We start from the raw sequence: 24,798 nt of genomic DNA, 5'->3' as shown, positions 1-24,798 counted from the left end.
GTAACAAAAAACTCTACACTGGTAAATTGCACTTTCACAATAAAGAGATTGCACTACAACACGTGTAAAAGGTGAATTGAAAAATACTGTTTCTTTTAATCATTTTTACAGTGCAAATATTTGTAATAAAAATAATAATACACAGTGAGCAGTGTACACTTTGTATTCTGTGTTGTAATTGAAATCAATATATTTGAATATGTCAAAAAAAATCCAAAAATATTTAATAAATTACGATTGCTATTCTATGGTTTAACAATTTGATTAAAACTGTGATTAATCGTGATTAGTTTTTTTATCGTGATTTTTTTCAGTTAATCACGTGAGTTAAATGCGATTGACAGCCCCAATTAACTCTAATCAAATCGGACCAGAAACTGAATGTTTTTTCCACCCTAACTTTTGTCTATTAAGTGTCATTTGAATCATGAATGTGGCTTTTTCTGTTGCATTTCTTTTCATTGCCAGGTGAGTGATAAAATAGGGATGAGATCTATAGATTTTAGCAAACTGGTGTAATTTAGATAGGCAGTGAACTGCAAGCAAGCACTGTGGGCACTTTCACATTTCCTCTCTTTTGTCTTTCCCAGTGAATTCAAGAAGAGTGCTCAGAATCTGATTAACCACAACGCACCATGTCACTATCAGTAAACCAACCAATGGAAGATCACATGGCAAACTACAAGTCTTTGAGGACTACTTCATCTGCATGTATACAACATGGTTCAGCTCATTCATTTTGTCTCTGAACATGTGGTTGAGGGGAGAGGATGTGAGGATTACAGAACACTTAAAGAACATTTGGATCATGTTTTAATCTTAACAGTCACTCAAAAGGGGGACTTTAATTATAATTAGTGCCTGAAAGGGGGGAAACTTGCAACAACTCACATCCAAAACAATACTTTTAGTTTGTTGGTTTTAACCAGTTGAACATGAATTTTAAAAAAGGATATTGATTATTCCGTCCCTCTTTTCGGATTAAAACAAATACTGTCCAGGATAAGTTTGTGGGGGCAGAAAGAACGGTTACATATACTTACCTACCTGTAATTTTTCCTTCTCTGAAGTTGGCACGTGGTGCTCCATGATCCATTACAACTGGGTTCTTCCTTCTCATCTTCCAAGCATGGAAGCTCTCTTTTTTAAAAACCCTTTCACTCTAGTTTCAAAATGCAGCACCAGCAGGTGGAGCTAAACCATCATCTTTGTAGTAGAGCTGTGTGAGTCTGGCCCTTCCCCAGGAACAGTTGATGAATAGTTCCTCCTGCATTTTTGGTCAAACTGAATTGTTCGCAAATTTGGGTCAAATCTGGCAAATAGTTTCAGGTGAATAAAAATGAAGGAAGACAAATTCCAAAGAGTCAAAACACTTGATTTTGATATTTTCAAAATGAAACATTTTGACTTTTCATTTCAAAATGAAATTGTTATATTTTTAAAACTCAACATGAAAAAGGGTAAAAGCCACTGCAAAATGAAACAAAATGAGATTTTCATTTCACCAAGAAAAATAAAATCACTGTTGTCTTCAACTCAACCCAAAGCTACAGGTTTTTTTTAGTATTTTTCTGTTTCAGCCACCGAACCCAAAAAAATCAGTTAGTTGTCTAGTTCTACTCACTAGTCCCCCAAGCAGCTACCCATGCTGAGAAGACAAATTGTAGATTTCTGACTAATGAGCATGATGAAAGATTAGTATCCAAGCAAAACAAAAAGGGTGAAATGAACACTTAGGCCAGCACACGATCCCAAGATCTCTTTTTTCCCCTGCAAGAATGCTGCATAAATGGGGGGCAGGGGAAGGAAGGGTTGAAATATTTCCCATACAAACAGAACAAAAACTTAGAACACAAGAAAACTGAGAGGTAAACAGCTCTTATCTGAGAACAGTTAAATGTTTTGTTTAGTCGGGGTGATTTGTTTTTCTTCTTCCCACACCGTATGAAGAGTTCTAATGAAGAAAAACTCAGGGAAAAAGAGGAGAAACTTTCTTCCAAAAGTCATGTCAGTCAATGATAACATCTGTTTTAGAGCAATGGATAAAAGAATGCACTGAAGACCAGGTAGCCATGTGGCAAATTGCTTGAATGAAGCCCTGTGCTGATCTGCCAACAAAGTGGCCACATGCCTGACTGAATGAGTTATCAGAAAAGTAGGGGGCTCTTCTGTAACCAATCTGTAGTCCTGACAAACTCCTGAATGTATCCACCTGGAAATAATGGATATGGATGCTTTGAACCCTTTCACAGATCACCAGATTAATCCTAAAATTTTCTTCAAGGGTTAGTTTATGTAAACAGAATTTGAATGCTTCAACTACTTCTCCTAGTTATAGAAAGCAAGTAAATATATCAAGTGAAAAACATGATTTTGGTGGATAGAAAATTCAGGGGCAAGCCTGATAATTACCTCATCTGGCAACTGCGCATAAGGATTCTAGATGGACAGCCCACCAAATTTATTTACTAATTCTCCAGATAATATAATTGCTAACAGGAAAAGAATTAACAGAAAGTACAGAGAAGACTCCTCTATAAATTCAAAAGAGAAGGTTCAGAGGTCACCTGAAGCATCAAATCATTCCCCCAGTTTCCTGACAACAATGTCTCTGAAAAAAGACACAGCTTCAAGAAATTGAAAAATTGCCAAAAAAGAGCTGGAAGTGGAAAACATGCGCTATGAAGTTTCTAACAGACTTGGACCTTCAGGAAGCTAGGACTCAGACACAATCAAAAGCCCATATAGAAAGAACTCCAGTATACTGTATTCAGTATCTCCAATATCCTCCCTGATTGAGAGGCAAAAAATGGGATCCTCGTCTTTTTCAAAAGCACCAAGAATTCCAGGATCTCCATATCCCCTGAAATGCTCAGATTATCAGACAGTTTATAGAGCTGAGCAGGAAGTCCATGAGTCCTCCTGAATATTCATGCTCTAGAAAGCAAAGCCTCTTAGGGTGCATCTACACATCCCACAGCAGCATGTCTCAGGGCCTGGGTCGAGAGACTTGCACATGGGCTACATCACTAAAAATAGCTGTGTAGACGTTATGGCTCAGGCTCTGAAGCCGACTTCCTCCCTAGACTTCAGAGCCTGAGCTTCAGCCCAAGCCACAACATCTCCACAGCTATTTTTTGCACAGTATTGCAAGCTCCCATCTGTCAACCTGGGCTCTGAGACTTACTGCCCTGGGCTGTCACTCACTGTGAAGACATACCCTCAGGGTCCAAGCCAAGAGGCTGTTAGTCAGGGAGTCTGAAGGGGTTCAGGAATGCTGCACTGACATCTGCAGTCATCAAAGTTTGTGGGTATCTGGACCACTGTGTTTCTATTAATTGTTTGAGGTCTCAGTGATTTAGTTCTCATTCTGTTGTGCCATGGTATATAGAAGCAGGAGCTGAAAAGATGGAGGGGTGGGAGGAGAGGAGAGCCAGCCACGAGCAGTCATCCTTGAAGCTTGTGAGCATTAAACATTTGCTGAAGTGATTTTGCAGCTGGGCAACAAAATGGTGCATTCTGCTCCCTTACTGATGACATTTTAGTGCAGGATCACAGCCATTTGGATTACCCTTTGGCAGACCTAAACTGTGAGCAATCAGATATTCTCAGCTTTGTCACTTAGCTGAAAGCTTCAGTCATGCTCAATAAAAGGGCAGATTAGGGCAATCTGTGAATAAACAGAAACTGGAAGGAGAAAAGCTTAATCACACCTCAGTCTGCAGATTTCGGCTATGTTGGTAGAATAGGTAGGCTGGCTGTAAAGGACAGGGTCCTTCGCTGCATGGGGAAGAAAAGCAATCGGCAGGAGTAGTAAAAAATGCAGCTTGGGTCAAGCCCACACTAACTCAATAGAGTCAAAACAGAAGATCCATTGACACTGACAAGCTAGTTGAAAGAGCTAGATTGCTCTGCTGCATCCTGAAAAAAAAGAGAGAGAAAGCAGTGGTGAAATGGAAGACTGGGTTGTCTCACTCTTGAGAGAGGAGCAAAGGGAAGAGCAGGCTGGTTATACAGCTAGACTGCTCTACTGATTCCTTGAGGAAAAGGCAGTGGAGGGAGTAGTAAAAGAATGGGGAAATGGCAGACTATGCCACATTTCACAAACCCACATCTACAGGAACTAAGAGGAAAACAGGATCAATTAACAGAATCTTCTCCCTGCCCAGATGTAATAGTAACTGGTAACAAATATGGGGAATTTGAGCCACCCGGAATTTTTTTTTTTAAATGTGTTTTTTGTTTCAAAACTTGCAGGAGTCAGAGAACCAAAGAGCAAAAACAGCAAAGGAGATCTGGCTTGTTGCTTCCAAAAATGTCATCTCCTGCAATTAAATTTCTACTCCAAGCAGCTTAAGGCGTGCCTGACACATTTGTGCTGTTGGAGTAAAACCTTGCTGCCACGTTTCACCTCTGTCTGGAGCACTCAGCCAGAGATCTGGCTTGGAGATTCTGCAAAGCCAGCTCAGGTTACTGATTTTTTTGCCTCAGAGAGCTTAAAACTTGGCAGCCACATTGGGAGGCAGTGAGTTCTGTGCAGCTGGGCCTTCTACATTTCCAGGTTTTTTCCTCCAGAACTAGATCTTGCACGTTCCTGTTCTCCATTGATCCTCTCCCTACCGGGGGGGGCACCAAAGAGGAGGGGGAAATATTATGGAAAAATCTCCTCCCCCGAGATAGAGGAGAGATCCAGAGGAACCTCCTGATTCTTGAAGTGGAGGTGAGACACTAGGGAGTTGGGGATGGAATCTGTTCTCTCAGCTGCTCAGCCTGCTGGTAGTACACTGTGAAACTAGAGAGAGACTAATTATTTTAAAAGAGAGAGGAGCTTCTATGCTTTGAAGATGAGGTGCTCATAATGGATCATGGAGCATCAAGTGCCCATAAGGGAGAAAGAAAGCTTGCTTACAGTAGTAAACATGGCTCTTTAAGAACATTCCCTCTGCATATTCACTCTTGTGGGATGTGGCCCTGGTACTGCTGAACTTCAGGAATCTTCAGAAATACAGTGCCCATTGGGACTATAAGTACCGCCAGTTTATGGTACCAAGAGTTTGGAGGTCTGTGTGGTTCCCAGCCACACCCAGTTCCTTCTGGTGAGCCCAAGCGAGGAACTCAGAAGCAAAGACGACAACAGGCTGGTAGTATGAATATTCTGAGGCAACATTTCCAGAGAACGAGCAACTGAAAAATAACCTTTCTTTCTACATCAAGATGGCCTCCGCATATTGCCACTTGTGGGACTTTCACGTGCAATACAACACTCAGGAAAGTGGGCGGAAAAGTTTTACAAAGGATGTCCCCACTTAAGCATTGGTCAGACAGCAGATAGTCTGTGTCCAGAGCTCTCAATGCTTCCCCTTCTGGAACCCAGGCAGCATAATTCAAACACGGAGGTAACAAGAGCTGAAATGGATGTGGGAGACAGCAGAGGGAGTAGGTTGGGGTCAGGAGCCTGGAGGCGTGCAGCAGGAAACTAACTGGGAGTAGGGTGACCAGAGAGCAAGTGTGAAAAATTGGGACGAGATGGGGAGTAATCAGCACCCATAGAAGACAAAGCGTCAAATATTGGGACTGTCCCTATAAAATCGGGACATCTGGTCACCCTAACTGGGAGTCAGGGTGACAGACTGGATGAGGAATTTGGGGGGAAGGAGTAGAAACCTGGACCGGCTGAGCATGGAGTTTGGGACAAGGAACCACTGGGAAAAGGGGGAAATGGACAAGGGACACAGATCAGATTAGAAGCCTGGGGATGGGGCACTGGTCCTGGCTGGGCAAATAGCCTGTGGATGGGAAGAAAATAGACTATCATGAGAGGAAGATAAAGGAGGCTGGTAAACAGCAGGGGGAAGATTGGGACTTAGAGAGGAAGTCCAGGGTGGGAGATTGGGACTGGCTAGGCAAGGAGACTGCAACTGGGATGAGAAGTTGGGGGAAGAGAAGAGAGGACTGGGACAGGGCAGAAAGGAAAGGATGAGGGGGTGGGTACAGGGGCAGAAGGGCCTGTGCCTAGTGTCTTATTACACTCTAATGCGGGTCCACATGGAGAATGATAACCTACTTCTTCTGTTTTGCTCCATTAGCTCAAAGGGCAGGTGATCTAAAGGTTCCAACCCTGCTGGTGTTCTGCGTTGGTGTAAATATTATTCCACAGGTTGGAATTTCTATTTTTTCAATTTGCTTTTTTAAAAAACTAGGAAGTTACACACAAGGAAACCTATATTATATGAGAACTACAATTGCAAAAATTAAGCACTTATAAGTTAGGAAAATGCCACAATTAAGATTCTCCATGAAACTTTAATTGGCTGGTGTATGATGAGCCAGGGAACAGCTCAGCTGATCTGGATGTGAGTACAGGGATTCACTCCCCACCCTCCCAAGCCATGCTCAGTCTCTCCGGTAGAGAAGACTGGGGAGTACTACCATTCCCATGTCTTCTACTGCACTCCTGCCCCTCCCAACCTTGCTTGCTCACCCATGTGGGTTCTCTTCTCAATGTTTATTCTTCCTATGAAAATATATAGGCACTTTTTCTTAAGTCTCCTGATCTGTATGGAGTGTCACATTTACTAAATCAGCTGTCACAAATTAGAGCAAAGGCTATTAAATGTTATTTCCAGTCCCAATAGCTAGACTACGTCCAAGAGATTGTAAAGATGATTTGCTGGGTGAAGTCTGAAGCCTGTGCAACTTTTTTTTTTAAGTAAGAAGAACTCAAAGTAAATAGAATAAAGTTCAAAATTTCAAAAAAGGTCATTTTAAAAAATAATTCTTCATCAAAGACTGACTGAAAAAAATTCAGTTTTCCTACAAAAAGTTGAGTTTGATCATTAAAGTCCAAAATAAGAGGGATTTTAGCCCAACTTTCTATAGAAACTGCAACACCACCTCAGCTATAGAGTCCCTGCTGAAGCCTCCATAATATCAGTTCCTTCAATCAAGACTTTTTATATATCCTGATTTCATATTTGCTGTTTGTTCACTTGCAGCGCTGAAATACTGTAGGCGTGAATTATGGGTAGGTTTTGAAAGAAGACAAATAGAGTTTATCTATTAAACAAACACCTAGTCCTGTCATTTTCCTGTATAATGGAGTTTCAGTGAGGAACAGAATCTAAAATTGGTTTGTAACTATGGCAACTAATGAGCCAATCTAACTTGGAGTTCCCAAATCAACCATGTGACTAGCAAGGAATTCATTCCAATTTAAGATGCCGATTTTCAGGGGAGAAAATATGTGCTCCTTTTCCTAACATGGCGATTAGGGGTGTCAGGCTACAATCATGCTGAATAGCTGGAGCAGTCTAAAAGAAAAACAGCCCCTTCGTTAAACTGGAAGGATAAATAGCTGACACATTATCCCTATGCTAATTATCTTGGATAAAGACAAAGTTCTGCAATAAAAACACTACTACAGATGACAGCAATGTCTGAAATCATAGCACAGGGAAATATGACAAACATTACATGAAGAATATGATGGCTTATTGCTTTGCCTTTTTAAACTGAAAAAATAATATGCTTGTAATATCAATAACCCAAACCTGACATTTTAGAGCATGATTTTCCCCTTCTGAGGGGCTAAATAGGAAGGAATCTTCATGGATAGCTGTCTCCAATTGTTCTATCAGAAGGGGAAGATTCTCCTCCCCCCCAAAAGCACTGTAGGGCTGGCGCCCAAACTCTGCAGGATTGCAGGTGATGAGTGGGAGGCCCAGTACCTCCCATACCTGACCTATGACCCCCAACATCTTCCCTCTGTGGAACTGTGCTATTAGGGTGGCATCAGGGGGAACCCTGTTAAACAGGTATGTCCACCACAGAGCTGGTGGGGGAGTGATGTGTATACCTCTGACTGCCCACTCTCAACCCCTCCTCCGTCAATGTGTGCATCCTGGAGACCCCTGGAGTACTTTCTGCGGGATCCAGGGAAGTGAGTATGATCATCCTCTGAAGACTGCTGAAGCCCTTTTCCATTCCGGAAGGGTGTGATGTGAGCACTGACAGAGTGGGGGATATGATCTGGCTCTTCATTAATCATTTATAATTTCTGATCAACATAATTATTTTACTTAGGGGAAAATCATGCCCCTGTACCTCAAATACAGACTGCCTAAGGCACAGTGGAAGTAGCTCAATACCAGCATGCAAGGGCCTGCACGTCATGTGGTTTCCCTGTGCCAAGAGAGTTGTTAGGGAAGTTACAGGCAGTAAATCCTTTGCTACATAGATCCACTAGCCAATGGCCTCTCAGTAGAGGGTTCAGGGACATACAAGCAGCAATGACTATTGCAACTTTAGCTTTGCAGTAATAGTAGCTATAAATTAGCTCCACTGCTACTCTGCCCCCTAATGGAAAAAGATTCAGCCCTAGACAGTTCCCTTGCATCATCTTAGCTAGCTGAGCTTGGTGTTGAAAGAACAGGAGAAAGCAGTGCCAAATACACAAGAGAATACAGCAGCTATTAGTTTTCCAGTACAGTTTGAAAATCACAAAGTCATTGTTTGCTAATAATGGTTAAGCTAAAATTCACCTAAATGGAGATTTTAAATAAAACGCATGTATTGTCTTACACAGTATTGCCGGTTTCCTTTAGACAGCTATTCTGCCTATTCTGCCGATGCACTAGAATTCTGATCAGTAGAGATGATGTAAAGTATTAGTGAAATGTTTAAGAAAGAACTGAAAGTTCTCACCAATTTTCTTTGATGATTTAAAACCTAACATTCTAAAGAAAACCAAAATATAATATCCCCACTACAATATTTTCGACTAGATAAATGAACAATAAATGAAGCTGTGTTTGATTGAATGGTCTCTCATGTAGAAAAAAATCACAGCCTGGAAATACAATATTTAACTCTGGAAACCACCACCATTTTTGTACTATAAAACAAGCAATCTTTGAAACATTAGGAAAGCGATTTTGACATTAAGAAAAATGTATAGATTGTTGTCTAACACAGCTTGTTTTATATGGGCTGTAAAATATTTTGGCACCAATCCTGCAAGTTACTCCAGGGGAAAAGACGGTTACTCACCGTTGTAACTGTTGTTCTTCGAGATGTGTTGCTCATATCCATTCCAGGTAGGTGTGCACGCCACGCGTGCACGTTTGCCGGAAACTTTTTACCCTAGCAACTCCAGTGGGCCGGCAGGTCGCCCCCTAGAATGGCGCCACTATGGCACTAGATATATACCCCTGCCAGCCCGCCCGCTCCTCAGTTCCTTCTTGCTGGCTACTCCGACAGTGGGGAAGGAGGGCGGGTGTGGAATGGATATGAGCAACACATCTTGAAGAACAATAGTTACAACGGTGAGTAACTGTCTTTTCTTCTTCAAGTGATTGCTCATATCCATTCCAGGTAGGTGATTCCCAAGCCTTACCTAGGCGGTGGGGTCGGAGTGAGAGGTCGCGGCCTGGAGCACTGCAGAGCCAAAGGCCGCATCATCTCTGGACTGCTGAACCAGGGCGTAATGGGAAGCGAATGTGTGGACCGATGACCAGGTCGCCGCCCTACAAATCTCTTGGATTGGCACGCGGGCAAGGAAAGCCAGCGATGACGCCTGCGCTCTGGTGGAGTGAGCAGTCACACGGCCCGCCGGAACGTGGGCCAGGTCATAACAGGTCCTGATACAGGAGGTAACCCAGGAAGATATCCTCTGTGAGGAAATCGGTAGCCCCTTGACCCGGTCCGCTACCGCCATGAATAACTGGGGGGACTTGCAGAACGGTTTGGTCCTGTCCACATAAAATGCTAGCGCCCAACGGACATCTAGCGAGTGGAGCTGTTGCTCCCTGCGGGACGAATGGGGAGGAAGATCTCTTGGTTAATGTGGAAAGCAGAGACCACCTTGGGAAGGAAGGCCGGGTGTGGTCTCAGCTGCACCTTGTTTTTATGGAAGACCGTATACAGGGGATCTACTGTGAGGGCCCGTAGTCCTGACACCCGTCTAGCTGAGGTGATGGCCACTAGGAAGGCGGTCTTCCATGAGAGATAGAGCAGGGAGCAAGTAGCTAATGGCTCGAATGGAGGACCCATGAGCCGAGTTAGGACCAGGTTGAGATCCCATGAAGGGGCAGGAGGGCGGATCTGCGGATAGAGACGCTCCAATCCCTTCAGGAATCTCACCACCATAGGGTGGGAGAAGACGGAACATCCGTCCACTCCAGGATGAAACGCGGAGATAGCCGCTAGGTGGACCTGGAGGGACGACAACGCCAGACCCTGGGCCTTGAGGGACCAGATGTAGTCTAGAATAGTGGTGATGGGAATCTCCATAGGGAGAAGACTTTTCTCCGAACACCAACAGGAGAAACGCTTCCACTTAGCCGAGTAAGTAGCCCTGGTGGAAGGCTTTCTACTGCCCAGGAGAACCTCCCGAACCGGGGTAGAGCAGCGTAACTCGGAGCCTGTCAACCATGCAGGAGCCATGCCGTAAGGTGCAGTGACGGAAGGTCCGGGTGACAGAGCCTGCCGTGGTCCTGGGTGATCAGGTCCGGATGTAGGGGCAGGGCAACTGGGTTGGCTAATGAGAGGTCCAGCAACATGGGGTACCAATGTTGTCTGGCCACGCTGGGGCTATGAGAATCACCCGAGCTCTGTCTCTGCGCACCTTGAGGAGAACCCTGTGTATCAGCGGAACGGGAGGGAACGTGTAAAACAGGTGGGTCGCCCATGGGATCAGGAAGGCATCCGCTATAGACCCGGGCTCCCGATCCTGAAAGGAGCAGAAGGTTCGACATTTCCTGTTCCCCCTGGACACGAAGAGGTCCATCCGGGGACGACCCCACCTCTGGAAGAGTGAGAGGGCGACGTCTGGACGGAGGGACCACTCGTGCGAGTGGAAGGACCTGCTCAGTCGATCTGCTAGAGTGTTTCGTACTCCCAGGAGATAGGAGGCGGAAAGGTGAACGGCATGGGCTATGCAAAACTCCCAGAGACGCATTGCCTCAAGACATAGGGGAGAGGACCTGGTGCCGCCCTGCTTGTTGATGTAGAACATGGTCGTCGTGTTGTCGGTGAACACCGCGACACAATGACCTTGAAGGTGATGGACGAATGCTTGACAAGCAAGACGGACCGCTCTCAACTCCCGTATGTTGATGTGGAGGTCCAGCTCCTGAGGGGTCCACAAGCCCTGAGTTCTTTGGGCGCCACAGTGCGCCCCCCAGCCCAGATCTGAGGCGTCCGTAGTCAGGGATGCCGAGGGCTGGGGCTGATGAAACGGGAGCCCCACACAGACTACGGACTGGTCCAGCCACCACCGAAGGGATTCCAGTACCCTCTGGGGAACGGTGACAACTGTGTCCAACGAATGTCTGGCTGGCCGGTACTGCGCGATGAGCCAAGATTGAAGAGACCTCATGCGGAGTCAGGCATATACTGTCACGAACGTACAGGCCGCCATATGGCCCAGGAGGGCCAGACATGTTCTTAGAGAGGTCAGCGGGGCTGCCTGCAAGCGCAGAATGATGGCCGACAGCGACTGGAACCTGGGCAAGAGTAGCAAGGCCCTGGCTAGGGTAGAGTCCAGAACGGCCCCGATGAACTCTATCCTCTGCGTGGGGAGCAGAGTAGACTTGTCCACGTTGATCACGAGGCCTAGGGCAGCAAAGAGGCCGCTGATCCTGCGGACGTGGTCGCGGACCTGCAGCTCCGATGTGCCCCGGATCAGCCAGTCGTCGAGGTAGGGGAACACATGAATGCGGTAGCACCGAAGGTGTGCGACAATGACTGCCATGCATTTCGTGAACACCCTCGGGGCCGTAGAGAGGCCAAATGGGAGGACCGCAAATTGGTAATGTTGGCGGTCGACCACAAAGCGGAGGAAACGCCTGTGCTGGGGGAATATGGCGATGTGGAAGTAAGCGTCCTGCATATCGAGGGCGGCGTACCAGTCTCCGGGATCCAGGGATGGGATGATGGTTCCAAGGGATACCATACGGAACTTCAACTTCACCATATACTTGTTGAGTCCCCGCAGGTTGAGGATAGGCCCCCCTTGGACTTGGGGATGAGAAAGTAGCGGGAATAAAACCCCTTGCCCTTCTCGCTCTCTGGAACCTCCTCTATGGCTCCCTTGACGAGGAGCGTGTGCACCTCCTGACGGAGGAATTGCTCGTGAGAGGGGTCCCTGAAGAGGGACGACGATGGTGAGTGGGGGGGGGGGGGCGAAGAAAACTGCAGGCGATAACCGGCCTGCACCGTACGCAAGACCCAATGGTCCGATGTTATTTGGGTCCACGCCGGGAGGAAAAATGAAAGACGATTGGAAAACTGCGGGGAAGGATCCGGAGGGGAAACTGGTACTGCGCCCTCGGGAGCACCTTCAAAATGAAGGCTTGGGTCCAGGAGGGGCCTTGGCAGAGCCTTGGTTTTGCCCCGTTTGGCCACCCAACTGTCTGCGTCGGTTGTTCCTGCCGCGGCGCCTGGTGAGGTCCTGCCGCGGACGGAACTGAGGATACGGTCGACTCTGTTGTTGTTGGTTCTGCTGCCGGAATGGCCTGCACTGTGTCGCAGGTGTATGCATCCCCAAAGACCGTATTATGACCCTATTGTCTTTAAGGTCCTTTAGTCTGGGGTCTGTTTTAGCGGAAAACAGGCCCTGGCCTTCGAAGGGAAGGTCCTGGATCATATGCTGGAGCTCTGGTGGAAGGCCAGAGACCTGAAGCCAGGAAATTCAGCGCATCGTAAGCCCCGAGGCAAGGGTCCGAGCAGCCGAGTCCGCAACATCCAGGGAGGCTTGTAGCGAGGTCCTCGCTACCTTTTTGCCCTCATCCAGGATGGTGGTAAACTCCTGGCAGGCGTCCTGTGGTAACAGCTCTGCGAATTTTCCCGCCGCTACCCAAGAGTTAAAGGAGTAGCGGCTAAGGAGGGCCTGCTGGTTCGAGACCCTGAGCTGTAGCGCCCCCACTGAATAGACCTTGAGGCCCAGGAGGTCCATCCGTCTCGCCTCCTTCGACTTGGGCGCTGGGGCCTCTTGACTGTGGCACTCCCTGTCGTTCACCGACTGGACCACAAGGGAGCAGGGTGTCGGGTGAATGTGCAGGTATTCATAGCCCTTCGAGGGGGCCATGTACTTCCTTTCCACTCCTCGAGCGGTCGGAGGGATGGAGGCCGGTGACTGCCAGATAGTAGCGGCGTTGGCCTGAATAGTCTTGATAAAGGGCAGGGCCACTCTGGTGGGCGCATCGGCGGAGAGGATGCTCACCACTGGGTCCTCGATTTCAGAGACCTCCTCTGCTTGAATGTCCAGGTTCTGTGCCACGCGTCGGAGGAGGTCCTGGTGTGCCCTAAGATCTAGCGGGGGAGGGCTGGAGGACGAGGTACCCGCCACTGCCTCATCCGGTGAAGACGACAAGGAAACCCCTGGCAACAGAGCGTCCACGGGGGGTTCTGTCTGGGGCTGCACCTCCGTTACTGGAGGGAGCTCTGGGTCCTGGTGGCTGGACCTGCCTTCTGCTTCCGGGGAGGGAGAGGGTCTAGACACCGTCGCCTCTGGTGGCCTGCGTTCCGCCGCAGGGCGGGGAGTAATATGTTGTGGACCCTGGGCTTGGCGGTACACCCATGGGGTCCAAAACCCCCACTGTTGAGGCCCTCCTTCCTGAGGTGGAGGGTCCTGAAACAGGGCCGAGTGTCTGTCCTGGCCCAAGGCACAGGCGCTGTCTGCCTGAGAGGACATGGATGGTTCCCTGGAAGGCCACGGAGGCGCTGAGCCAGTTTGATAGACCTCTCTATATGCCGACTCCAACGCTCTCCTCGGTGCCGAGAATCGGTGCCGGGATCAGGACCGGGAACGGCGTGGTAGTCGGTGCCGGGATCCGGATCGGGACCTGCCTCGAGGTCGGTGCCGAGAGCGGGACCGCGACCTTCGATCAGCACGGTGCCGGGATGGCAGTGGGGACCGGGACCTGCCACCGACACGGTGCCAGGAGGTCGACCGGGATCGGGACCTACCACTGGCTCGGTGCCGGGAGGTCGACCGAGGAGCTGAACGTCGAGGTGAACGGCTCCTAGAGTCTCGGTGCCGGTGGTAAGAGGAGCCAGACCGGGACCGTGCAGATGCTGATCAGCGCCGCGAGTGCGACCAGTACCGCCGGGGAGAACGGTGCCGGGACTGCGAGCGGCGCCCCGAGCGTGAGCGTTCACGTCTCTGGGGCGATCGGTACCGGGACTCCGGAGACAGCGCTCTCAGCATTGGTTTGCCTCTGGAGGTTACCCGTCCCGGGGGTGCCGTGGTCTGAGGCTGCGATGGCTCCGTGAGCGCTATCAAGTCCCGTGCCGAGGCAAAGTTCACCGGCGTAGATGGGACTAACAGCTCGACCCCTGATCTCAAGGGGGAGCTAGGAGGGGCTGGACTCGATGGACCTTCCGGACCCGGAGTCGACAGCAGCCCTGCAGGCGGTGCCGCAGCCAAGGTAAATGCCGGGCGGTCCACTCGAGCCTGCCTCGATGGTGTTGCAGACATCGAGGGTCTTGGATCTGCTCCCAGTGCCGGGGATGGCCGGTGCCGTGGAGTCTTGCCGGTGCCGGCGCGGTCCGGTGCCGGAGTAGAAGTGGCCAGTTGCGCCACCGGTGCCAGAGTCAGTGCCGCTTCCATTAGGAGAGGGCGGAGTCTTTGATCCCTCTCCTTCTTTGTGCGAGGCTTAAAGGCCTTGCATATACGACACTTCTCACGGATATGCGATTCCCCCAGGCACTTGAGGCACGCGTCGTGAGGATCGCTAGTCGGCATCGGCTTCTTACATGCCGAGCACTGCTTGAAGCCCGGCGAGCCAGGCATGAGCCCGGTGCCGGGCTCCGGGAAGGGCAACGGCCCACCCGCGAACAAGTTAAACAACTATATATAAGAAACAACTAACTAATATACTACTGCAACTATCTATGAAACTATTCACAACTACGACTACGAACAGAGTACAGGAGAGCTAGGTACATGGAGGACAGCAAGCCGCACTCCACAGTTCCAGCAACCGACACGGCGGTAAGAAGGAACTGAGGAGCGGGCAGGCCGGCAGGGGTATATATCTAGTTCCATAGTGGCGCCACTCTAGGGGGCGACCTGCCAGCCCACTGGAGTTGCTAGGGTAAAAAGTTTCCGGCAAACGTGCACGCGCAGCGCGCACACATACCTGCAATGGATATGAGCAATCACTCGAAGAAGAAAATCTATGCAACACTGCACATGCAGAATTCATGTCCCCTGTAGATTTTTTTTTTCTTCAACGAATATAGATTCTGCTGGAGAGGCTCTGCAATTACACCTTTTGCCCACCAGAGGCTGCCTTGGCATCAGAAGAGAGAGCAGCCAGCCGGCAGGGAGGTGGGGAAAGAGACTGCGTTCCTTACAGCGGAGGAAAGTGAGGAGCCATGGCACGCACAGAGTGGAGCACACGAGGCTGTTGGGGGCAGGGTCACAGACTGGGATTCAGAAAGGCTAGTGGGGGCACAGACTGCAGCACAGGCACAGGAGATGGTGAGGTAACAGCATTGAGCCAGGGTCTCAGTGGGAGGGGGGGCTGCAGGGCAACATGGGAAGGGGAGTGCAGGGACACATGGGGACAAGGGGTAGGGGGCTGCAGGGACACATGGGGACAAGGACAGAATGGGAGAGACTAGGGGTCAGCCAGGGTCTGCATGGGGGAGGCTCCCCAACTCTCAAACAATCCTTCCCCTGCCATCTGGGGGTGCAGGAAATACATTTCTGTATTGTAATTCAAATGAATTACTCAACATTCTGTATTAATAGGCCTAGGAGGGAATCTATTTGTCAAAAAAAATCATTTCCTGAATCTTTTTGTTTTGCCTATATTGTTACAGGCATACTTGCTGGGAGATATTTTGAAATAAATTACCAAAATTATTGAAACTGGCATGATTATATTGTGTTATTTTGACAAATACAGTATGCAGAATTTTAAAATATTGTGCACAGAATTTTTAATTTTGGGTCTCAGAATTGCCCCAGGAGTATGCAAGTAGAGGACCTCATTGCCTTTAATGGAGCAACATACAGGTGCAGCAGTCCTTCAGAATGGGTGTGTAACTGGGTTTACAAATCCCATACTGAGCATGGGCAGAAGGGAGAGGAGTGTCTTCTCTGCAAGCAGACCACACACCCACGCGCCTGCCAGAACTGCCAGTCTTGAAGACATGCACCCACAGCTGTGACTGATAAAGAAAACAAGCCCAGTTATAAAAGAGGGATAACAGAGAGGGAAGGGAGGCAGAAAGGCCTTAGATAGCAGAGGGGTAACAGTCCCATTCCAGGCTGCCTCTGAGAAACTGACAGGGAGACAAAAGGAGTTTAAGGGCTAACAGACTCAGTTTAAGTTAAGAGGTTATAGAGTGGTCTAATCTTGATGAATTGAAGGGTGACCTCTAGAGAGACTTCCCCAAGAGCAGTTGACAGGATGTCATTGCTGGATTGGGGATCTTATTAGTAAAATCACAGCTTTATCAGCCGAAAATAATACAAATAGTATCAGCATGCAACTCAAAGAAAAGGAATGTGTTCTACACATTGATTTATGACATGCATAATAAAGTCATTTTAAAAGGGAACATTTCAATTGTACCAACACTATAGCCTCTGTAGAATGCACTGCTACTAAATATACAGAAACTGAAGAAGGAATAAAAAATACAGTGCAGTTTTGCCATACAGAACATAGAGTTTGTCTACTGTTCTATATATCTCTGTATATGGTATTATGTTTTTGTTAAACAGGTGATATTTAAGCCACACTGCATTTTATATCACATGTAAGGATCACCACAGGGAGATGTTATAACTATATGCCATTTGTATCATAAGCACCAAAGAGATTACACAACTGATTTACTGAAGTAGGAAGGGGTTAGAGATTTGTATTAAGATTTTCTGTTTGCTTCAGCTTCCCATTCCCTCCCTGCAACATCATGAACAAAGCAGGAATTATCTTCTTGTGCCTGTGACAGAACCTTAGCAGGTCACATGTATTTTAATTCTCCCCTCTAGAAGCAATCGTTATGTCTCACGCAGAGTCTGGCTTCACAAGGCTATGAACACAGGGCTAAAACTGAAGAGGGAGAAGCACAAAAGCAAAAAGAGTAGGGAATTAAATCCAACACTTATTAAAATCCAACTACTTATACACTTTAAATCACAAGATCAGCATCATCACAAAGGACTGGTAAACAAAGTCTAGTGCAGCATCAGACTCTTTTAGTACCAGGAAGAGCTGTCACTGAGCCCATTAGCAAAGAGACAGCAAAAAGGAGGAGGATAACAGAGAGCATCGAAGCCTCACACCCTTTCACAAAAAACTGTTATCTGATGAATGTACTTTATCAGATCTGGACCAGCTGAGAGGCAGCAGCAATTGAAATGAGTGTCCTAGAGCATACACAGAGAAATACCAAACCCAGTTTATCCTACTAAAAAGCACTACATTTCATTTCGTTGGTTTGCCGCTAAAATCAGTAAAGGCTTATGAAGGCCCATAGAACTGTGCAAACATCAAACGGTTCCATGTCAGATTTAGGGAAGGCATAGCGTATTACAGCACAGAAGAAAAAGAGAAGCTATAAACAAGAATAGATGCATGAAGGACTAGTAAGTGTACGACAAAGGTGGAGGAGAAATTCAACATGGCATGTCTCTGTGTTGGTGTCTCTGTGGAAATAACTGCAGACATACAGTAGGTCTTTCATCAGGAAATACTTCTCACCATTTCTCTTTCTTCCCTCATCTTTTGTCATTTTCTGCTGTACCATTACTTTCTGTGAAGAGCTTCTCCCTGAACTGGGCTTTTCTGATTCGTTGCTGATGACAGAACCATTCTGACTAGGCGACCTGCTGTAAGTAACCATAGCAACAAGGAAGACTGTAAGTTTCATCTATATAAACCTCATTTCAAGGTTATTTCATTTGCACAGTTTGCATCATTGGCTTTTCAAGTCTGATATTGGACATAAAAGACATAGGAAATAAGCTACACAACAGAAACACAATGAAAGCAGAGATGCACTTACAATATTAAAAAATTACTTTTATGTAGGCTCAGTCCTGAAGAGGATTTCAGTGAAATCAGAACTGATTATTTCTCCCGCACGAGCCCAAAAAGACACAGGAAAATAATGCAAAAGGTAAAAGAAGATATCATTTGGTTGCCATCCATTAAACAGTTCAAATAAAGCAGATCGTTTTCAATGACAATTATTTCATCAACATGTCTAAACAGATTCATTGGATGCACTTTTCCCCAATTCAGTCTGCATCTGGGTTCACAGGTTTTGTCAGATGATGCCGAAATTGGTTCCTTATTCCCAGTTTCTTAATCATGGTACCAGCTCTTTAGTCATGGCTCTCCATTTCTTTATTCAAAGGGCAAAATTATTTAAAAATAAATCAGTGTAAGATTAAATGTTTAAAAAATTCATCATATTAATTTTTTATCTTATTAAATCATATTACGAATTACTTAATTCTTTGTTAAAGAAATGACCAAATAATGAACTGGTTGGACTGGTTGCTGTCACATCTCCACTTCCATACAGTACACAGGGCTTGATTAAGAAGTTAGGTTTTGATTGGCTGTTTGTACCAAACTGCATCTTGGGACACCCCAAGTGATACAGCCCTGCGACTGTCAGCTTGTTCTGAATGATCTGAAATAAGTCTCTCCTCTAAAGAAAGCTTTTGTTCCTCCGTGTTGTGCTGCCAAATGGCACTCCTCTCTCCCCTCTTCCATTTTGAATATGGAGTTTGAATAAGGAGCTGGGGTTTGGCAGGCTACATGTGATAAAGTGAGTCTCAGATCATCCCAAGTGACCTGTCCCAACAACCATTAAGCTGTGATGTACCTGAAGCATGGAACTTCCTGACTTGAAACTTATTCATGGCCCATGTCACCAGCCCTTCTCCCTCCATAGACCCCACCCACCCAAGACAACCTTTAGCAGAGAAACAGGAGTGGCAAACGGGTGTTTTGGAGTGTGAAGCTATGGGTCTATGCTTGCAGATAGAAGGACTTGGTGGCAGGTGTTGTATTTGTACCATCTGTTGGTTGGTTGTTCTGTATGAGTGTTGTGTGGCTGAGCTTTGGACTCCTGAGCTCACCAGCTGAGAAAGGTCTGTTTGTCTCTCAGTGAAGGCCTTGTCAGTTGGACTCTTGTGGCTTTGAACCAAACCAGTGTTTGAAGTCTAAGTGGTAATTCCCTCCCTGTTTTTGAGAGAAGAGACTTAGCAGTGATACTAGTCAACTGCCAGGCAAACAGGAATAGCAGCAAACTGGATCGGTTTCAATGAGACTTTAGAGAGGGAATCTGATTCCTGTTTTAAGTATGGCTCTACACTACACCAGCTGGCAGATATGAATAGTGAAAGAACAATTGCTGTGACCTGCCTTGGATGTACTATGTTTTCCTTTCTGCAGGAAGGCCAAATAGATTTCTCGTGTATGAAATGCAAGCTGGTGGAGGAGAAGATACATTGACTGGAAGCACAAGCTGCAACATTGTGCAGCATCTGAGAACCAAAAGATTTCTTGGACTACCAGATTCGGAAATTATTCTCACAGATACCACAAGGGGACAGATCATCAGTAAGGGAACTGGAGAGAGTAGAAACCAAAGAAGTGGACAGGCAATTTGTAACCAAGAGGGGACAGAGGCAAGTTGCATTCAACTCAAATTGAAGAATCAAAACATTTTCAGATACTGAGCAAGTCAACTACATAACAGCTTGTCTCTGTAGGACTGAAACAGAAAGCTATACAGGACATACCTGAGTGGGATCCCTGCAGTATGAAATAAGCAGCAATTAAGAGAGGTTCTTTCAAACCTTCTAAGAATGCAAACAATCAGCACTGGTGGCTCCATATTAAGAAGAGCCAATAGAGTTCAGCAAGGGACACAAAGACAATAGGATGATGTGCCATCTCCCTGGAGTGAGGATATGATTTGTGAAGGAAGAAAAGGGAAGTCCAATCTTCTCAGAGATCCTACTGGTCCAATGAGCAGGTAAGACAGAAGGCAGAAGATACTGGAGTGGAACTGTTGGCTGCATGATGTGTGTGAGGTGAAAGGTTTTGCTTTGTTGAACATTGGGCCACATTTCAGTGGAAGAATAAGCTGTACAAATGGGATGGCCTATATGTCATAGTAGGAGCTAACCTTTTTGGTTGGAGACCAGCTGGAACAGCTACGAGGGCATTAAACTACCAACTCAAGAGGAGGGTGATAAGGAGGCAAGTGTGGTATAAATCTCAAACTCAAGATGCCATGAATAAATTGAACTGATGTGGCAAAGAATAAATTTGTCAACTGCTTATATACCAATGCAAGAAGTCTGGATAGCAAGTAAGAAGAACTAGAAATGTTCATCGATGAAGGAAAATAACGTACATAACTGGCCTACTGAAACCTGGTGGCATGAGTCACATAATTAGTAATAACCTGTTTAGGAAGAATAGAGGGGGTAAAAATGTGGGGGAGGGGAAGGAGGCACTATACAGTATACACACCTGTTTTCCAGTTATTGATAACTCAGAACCACAAGACCTTGAATGCATCTGGATCAATGTGCTAACTAACAAAGCACAGAACAAGGTCTTGTGGGGTCGGGTATACAGTCCACTGAATCAAACCAGAGAACACAGTTGTGAGTTCAATCCTTCAAACCCAGGGTTGTGAGTTCATTCCTTGAGGGGGCCACTTAGGGATCTGGGGCAAAATCAGTACTTGGCCCCGCTAGTGAAGACAGGGGGCTGGACTTGATGATCTTTCGAGGTCTCTTCCATTTCTAGGAGATAGGTATATCTCCAATTATTTATTTATTTATTTTAACAGGTTGAGTTATTTCTTAAGAACTACAATGTGTTGACAGAACATTGCTGTTATAAGGGAGTTCAATTTGGGAGACATAAACTGGAGGTCTATTGTAGCCAGTAATAAATGCATCATTCCACTTATTACAAGTTATAGATGATAATATTCTAACACTGAAGGCACTGCACCCAACATAACCATTTTGGTCCTCATTATGACAAAGATGAATTAATCACTGGACTGCATGTTGGTGGTTGCCTAGGAACAAGCAATTATGACCTGATTATAAACTCTGGGCAAACAGAGGACAGGTCCAACCAGTAACTACATACTTGGTGCTTCAGTGGTTTCTTGATTTCTTGAAAGTGAGGAAAATTATGAATGATACTGACTGGGTGAAAAAGATTTAGACAGAAAAAAGTGAATGACAATACGGAGTTCTTAAAGAAAAGAATTTATGAGATGAACAAAAAGCCACAATTCCACAATCAAGAAAAACATCAATGTTGGGTAACAGTCCACCCTAGTTCAGTGGGGAAATGGAAGCAGCAATGAGAAATAAAAAGCTAATATACGGGAAACAAGGGGAATAGTCAGCAATCAATATAAATTACAAGTTATAAAGTGTAGAAAATTGCTTTGCATAGCTAAAGACAAAGCATGGCTGACAGTGCTAAGGACAATAAGGAATTTTTAAAGAATAGTGAGAACTAAAGAAATCCTAGCAATGACACAAGGATATAGGCATGTTACTAGATGCAGATGGTAAAATGGCTAATATTGATGCAGAAATTGTTCAATAAATATTTATGCTCTCTATTTGTATCACATGAGGCTGCCAAACTACCTTCCAGCCCATCAGCTAGCCCTAATAACATGCACCTACATGTACTCAGAGTTGGCTAAGGATGTCAGGCACCAGGGCCTGCAGCAGAGGTAGTCTCCAGGCAACCTAACAAGCACAGCTGGCCTGTAGTAGTCAACCTAATTGGCTGCACCACCTGATTGGTTGGCACAGACCAACTCTTACAGCCAGCAGCAGCAGTTCAGCGGCTGCTTAAAGCATTTGCCCATGGCTGCCATAGCTTCTGCACCTGCTTGTTCCCAACCTTTTGCCTGAATCAGACCCAGCCTTGCTCCTGTCTTGTCTCACTCCTGGAAACCTGGTTTTGACCCTCAGTTCCAATTCCTGACTTCTCCTCTGACTCTTGGCTCTGAAGTCTGGCCTCTGACTCTGCTTCCGATCCTGGAGTCTGAGCGATTGATGCCTACTCCAAACACTAGGCACAACTGCCCACACCCCAGTCACCGACAAAGGAGAGCTGTGGCCCACCACGGTTAATTTTTAATAAATTTTTGAATCCCAGGAAATTCCAGAAGACTGGAAGAGAACTGATCTTGTGCCAATATTCAAAATGTGGAAGTGGTATGACCTAGCTATCTAAAGTCCAGTTAGCCTGACATCAGTCCCAGACAAAATAATGGAAAAGCTGATGGATTCAGTTACTAATGAGTTAAAAGACAGGAATATGATAAATTCCTGTCAAAATGATTTGATGGAAAACAGGTCTTATCAAGCAAACTTGATTTCCCTCTTTGACACTGCAGTTTGGTTGATAAAGATAAAGCACTTGCATCCACTGTGCAGTCTCCTATGTTGAAGGTACAGATCTGCAGTTGGCCAATTAAGAGTCAGAGCCTAAGAGTGCTCTATAGATTCCTCGCTCACACTAAGCTCTCACATAGCAACAGATGCAAATAATGCTTTCTGCCATCTTTGGTTGGCTAAAAGATTCTGTCCCTTCCAAGCGGAAAATGACATGGTCTTACTTATTAGTCACCCCTTGTCTGGACTATAATAATGTGATATACCTAGGCATGAAGCCTTCAGCAATTAGAAAACTCCAACTAATATAGAATACCGCAGGACATCTCCTCAGCCAGGCAGGCTTCCATTGACACATCACTTCTGTCTTCCACTCCCTACCCTGGCTTCCCATAGAATTTTGCATTGAGTTTGAGGTTTCAGTCCCTACCTGGAAGGCGCTCAGTGGCCTGGGCCCAGGGTATCTAAAAGATTTTCTAAGCTCCAGAACAAAGACTGTGTGTAGTTGAGAACTCTGCTCCTCAGGCACAATGGAATTCTCTACAAAAAGGATAAAGCTTGTCTGTGCAGCAGAAAGAACTTTCTTGGGGCCAGTCCCTGAATGTAGAATGAATTGCCCCATCACAAACCTCACCACCTTCTGCTCCAAGGCGCTTTTCTTTGACCTTGCCTTCTCACACATATCAACGTGTGGTTTTTATTATTTAAATATAAATTTTAAACCCTGCAAAAACAAGACACTCCACTGCATATGCTTCTATCCCTGGGGAGAGGATGAGAGAACAAATGACATATGACAGATGTGTAGTCATGCTGTTTAATGCACTACTGGAGAGCGCTCAGATACTGTGGTGATGAGCGTGATAAAAGAACCGTTATAGAATAGATATAATATACGTAGACTGAGTACCACACGACATTTAAAAATACATCAATGCAAGGTTAGTTTTAGAGATGTCATCACATTAATGACTGAATGTGATAAACATTTAAATTACTAATTTATCTATAAAATAATCCAATGGGGGTGAATACTGTTTTTTTGTTGATTTTTACCTGCATATTGTATGTTTACTTTAAAAAACCACAAAATAAGAGTGGGCTAATATATTTGTCAAACCAGAAATAAAAGTTCACCTCTTATCTCTTCATAAATTATCAGTCACAGCATGTGTCACTTGGGATGACCCAATATCTTTTTTGTCACACACAGCAAATCACATCCCAACTCTTTATTTGGACTCCATGTACAATATGGAAGTGAAGTGGTGGGATGATGTGGCAGAATACTGGGCAAGAACAAAGCTTTGCGCTATTTCAGCTCCTTCAGAAAAGTAGGACGGTCACAGGGATGTGTCACTGGGGTTTACTCATTTTGTCATGTACAACCAGTCAAAACCCAGCTCCTTATTTGACTATTTAATTAAAGAACTAAGTAATTAGTAATTTGTTAACACATTCAATAATTTTAATCTGATAAAGTTTAATTTTATATTAATGCATTTCTAAATAATATTGGCCTTTGAATAAGGAACCGGGAATAAGAAACCCACTTCAGCCTTGCTTTTGACAGCCATAATTCACAAACATACACAGACTCCTTTTCTCCCTCTGAACACCATACTATCAAGCCAGTGCCACTGTTTGCTGACACTCCCAGTGAAACATCACTTACATAGCCACCTTCTTTGTCACTGTTTGCATTGCTTAATGCACTGAAGCTGCTAATGCCACAACCATGGACATGGATGCAAGGGTGCTGGAACAATTTGCATAGGGAGGTGCTGAGATCCCCTGAACCAAACTGTTAACCCTGTATATGATGGAGACCACTTCAAGCCAGGGGGTGCTGCCGTACCCTCAGCACCCCTAGTTCCGGCACCTATGCATGGGTGGGGTCAGAAGTGTTGAGAAGGGGCATGCTCAGAAAGCATTCTCTCTACAGAGAGCTCAAGAAGGCAGAATTACTCGGAGGCACTCTGACAATTTGGGTATCTGCCCTCACACAGAATTAATAAATTGTGCAGTTATAAACTCTCTGTATCTTTACCAAGGTGAAAACTTCATTTTGAAGGTGGGGGCTTGTTGCCTTCTCTATGGTCTCTGCCCCCAGGCTGGACCACGATTTCAAAGTGTAGTGATACAGCACTGGCAACAGCTAATTGTTCAGGACTATCGGCACCCACAGAGGCCTTACCTGCAGAGAATAAAAGAGTAACTGCATCCTAAGGAAAAACTGTTCTTTTCAACTTCCCTCAACAGGGAGCTGGTGGATTTAGAGAGAATTCCCCAAGAAGTACATAGCATGTCTATACTATGGATCTCACAGTGACACAGCTGTGCTGCTGTAAGGTCTCCTGTGTAGCCAC

The 24,798-nt window shown here is 45.9% G+C and overlaps 1 protein-coding gene across 4 annotated transcripts in view; it reads right to left on the bottom strand.

Annotated features, from left to right (window-relative positions):
• KIAA1549L (KIAA1549 like) overlaps nucleotides 1–24,798 on the bottom strand; it is a 233,171-nt gene that overhangs the window by 44,481 nt on the left and 163,892 nt on the right. For all 4 annotated transcript variants that reach the window (XM_030560295.1, XM_030560296.1, XM_030560297.1 and 1 more), the window contains one exon: nucleotides 17,724–17,851. In XM_030560295.1, the coding sequence (XP_030416155.1) occupies nucleotides 17,724–17,851 (128 nt within the window). The remainder of the gene's footprint in view (nucleotides 1–17,723; nucleotides 17,852–24,798) is intronic.

Source organism: Gopherus evgoodei, chromosome 4, assembly GCF_007399415.2.
Source record: "Gopherus evgoodei ecotype Sinaloan lineage chromosome 4, rGopEvg1_v1.p, whole genome shotgun sequence".
NCBI lineage: Eukaryota > Metazoa > Chordata > Testudines > Testudinidae > Gopherus > Gopherus evgoodei.
This window is presented reverse-complemented; position numbering and strand designations above follow the sequence as displayed.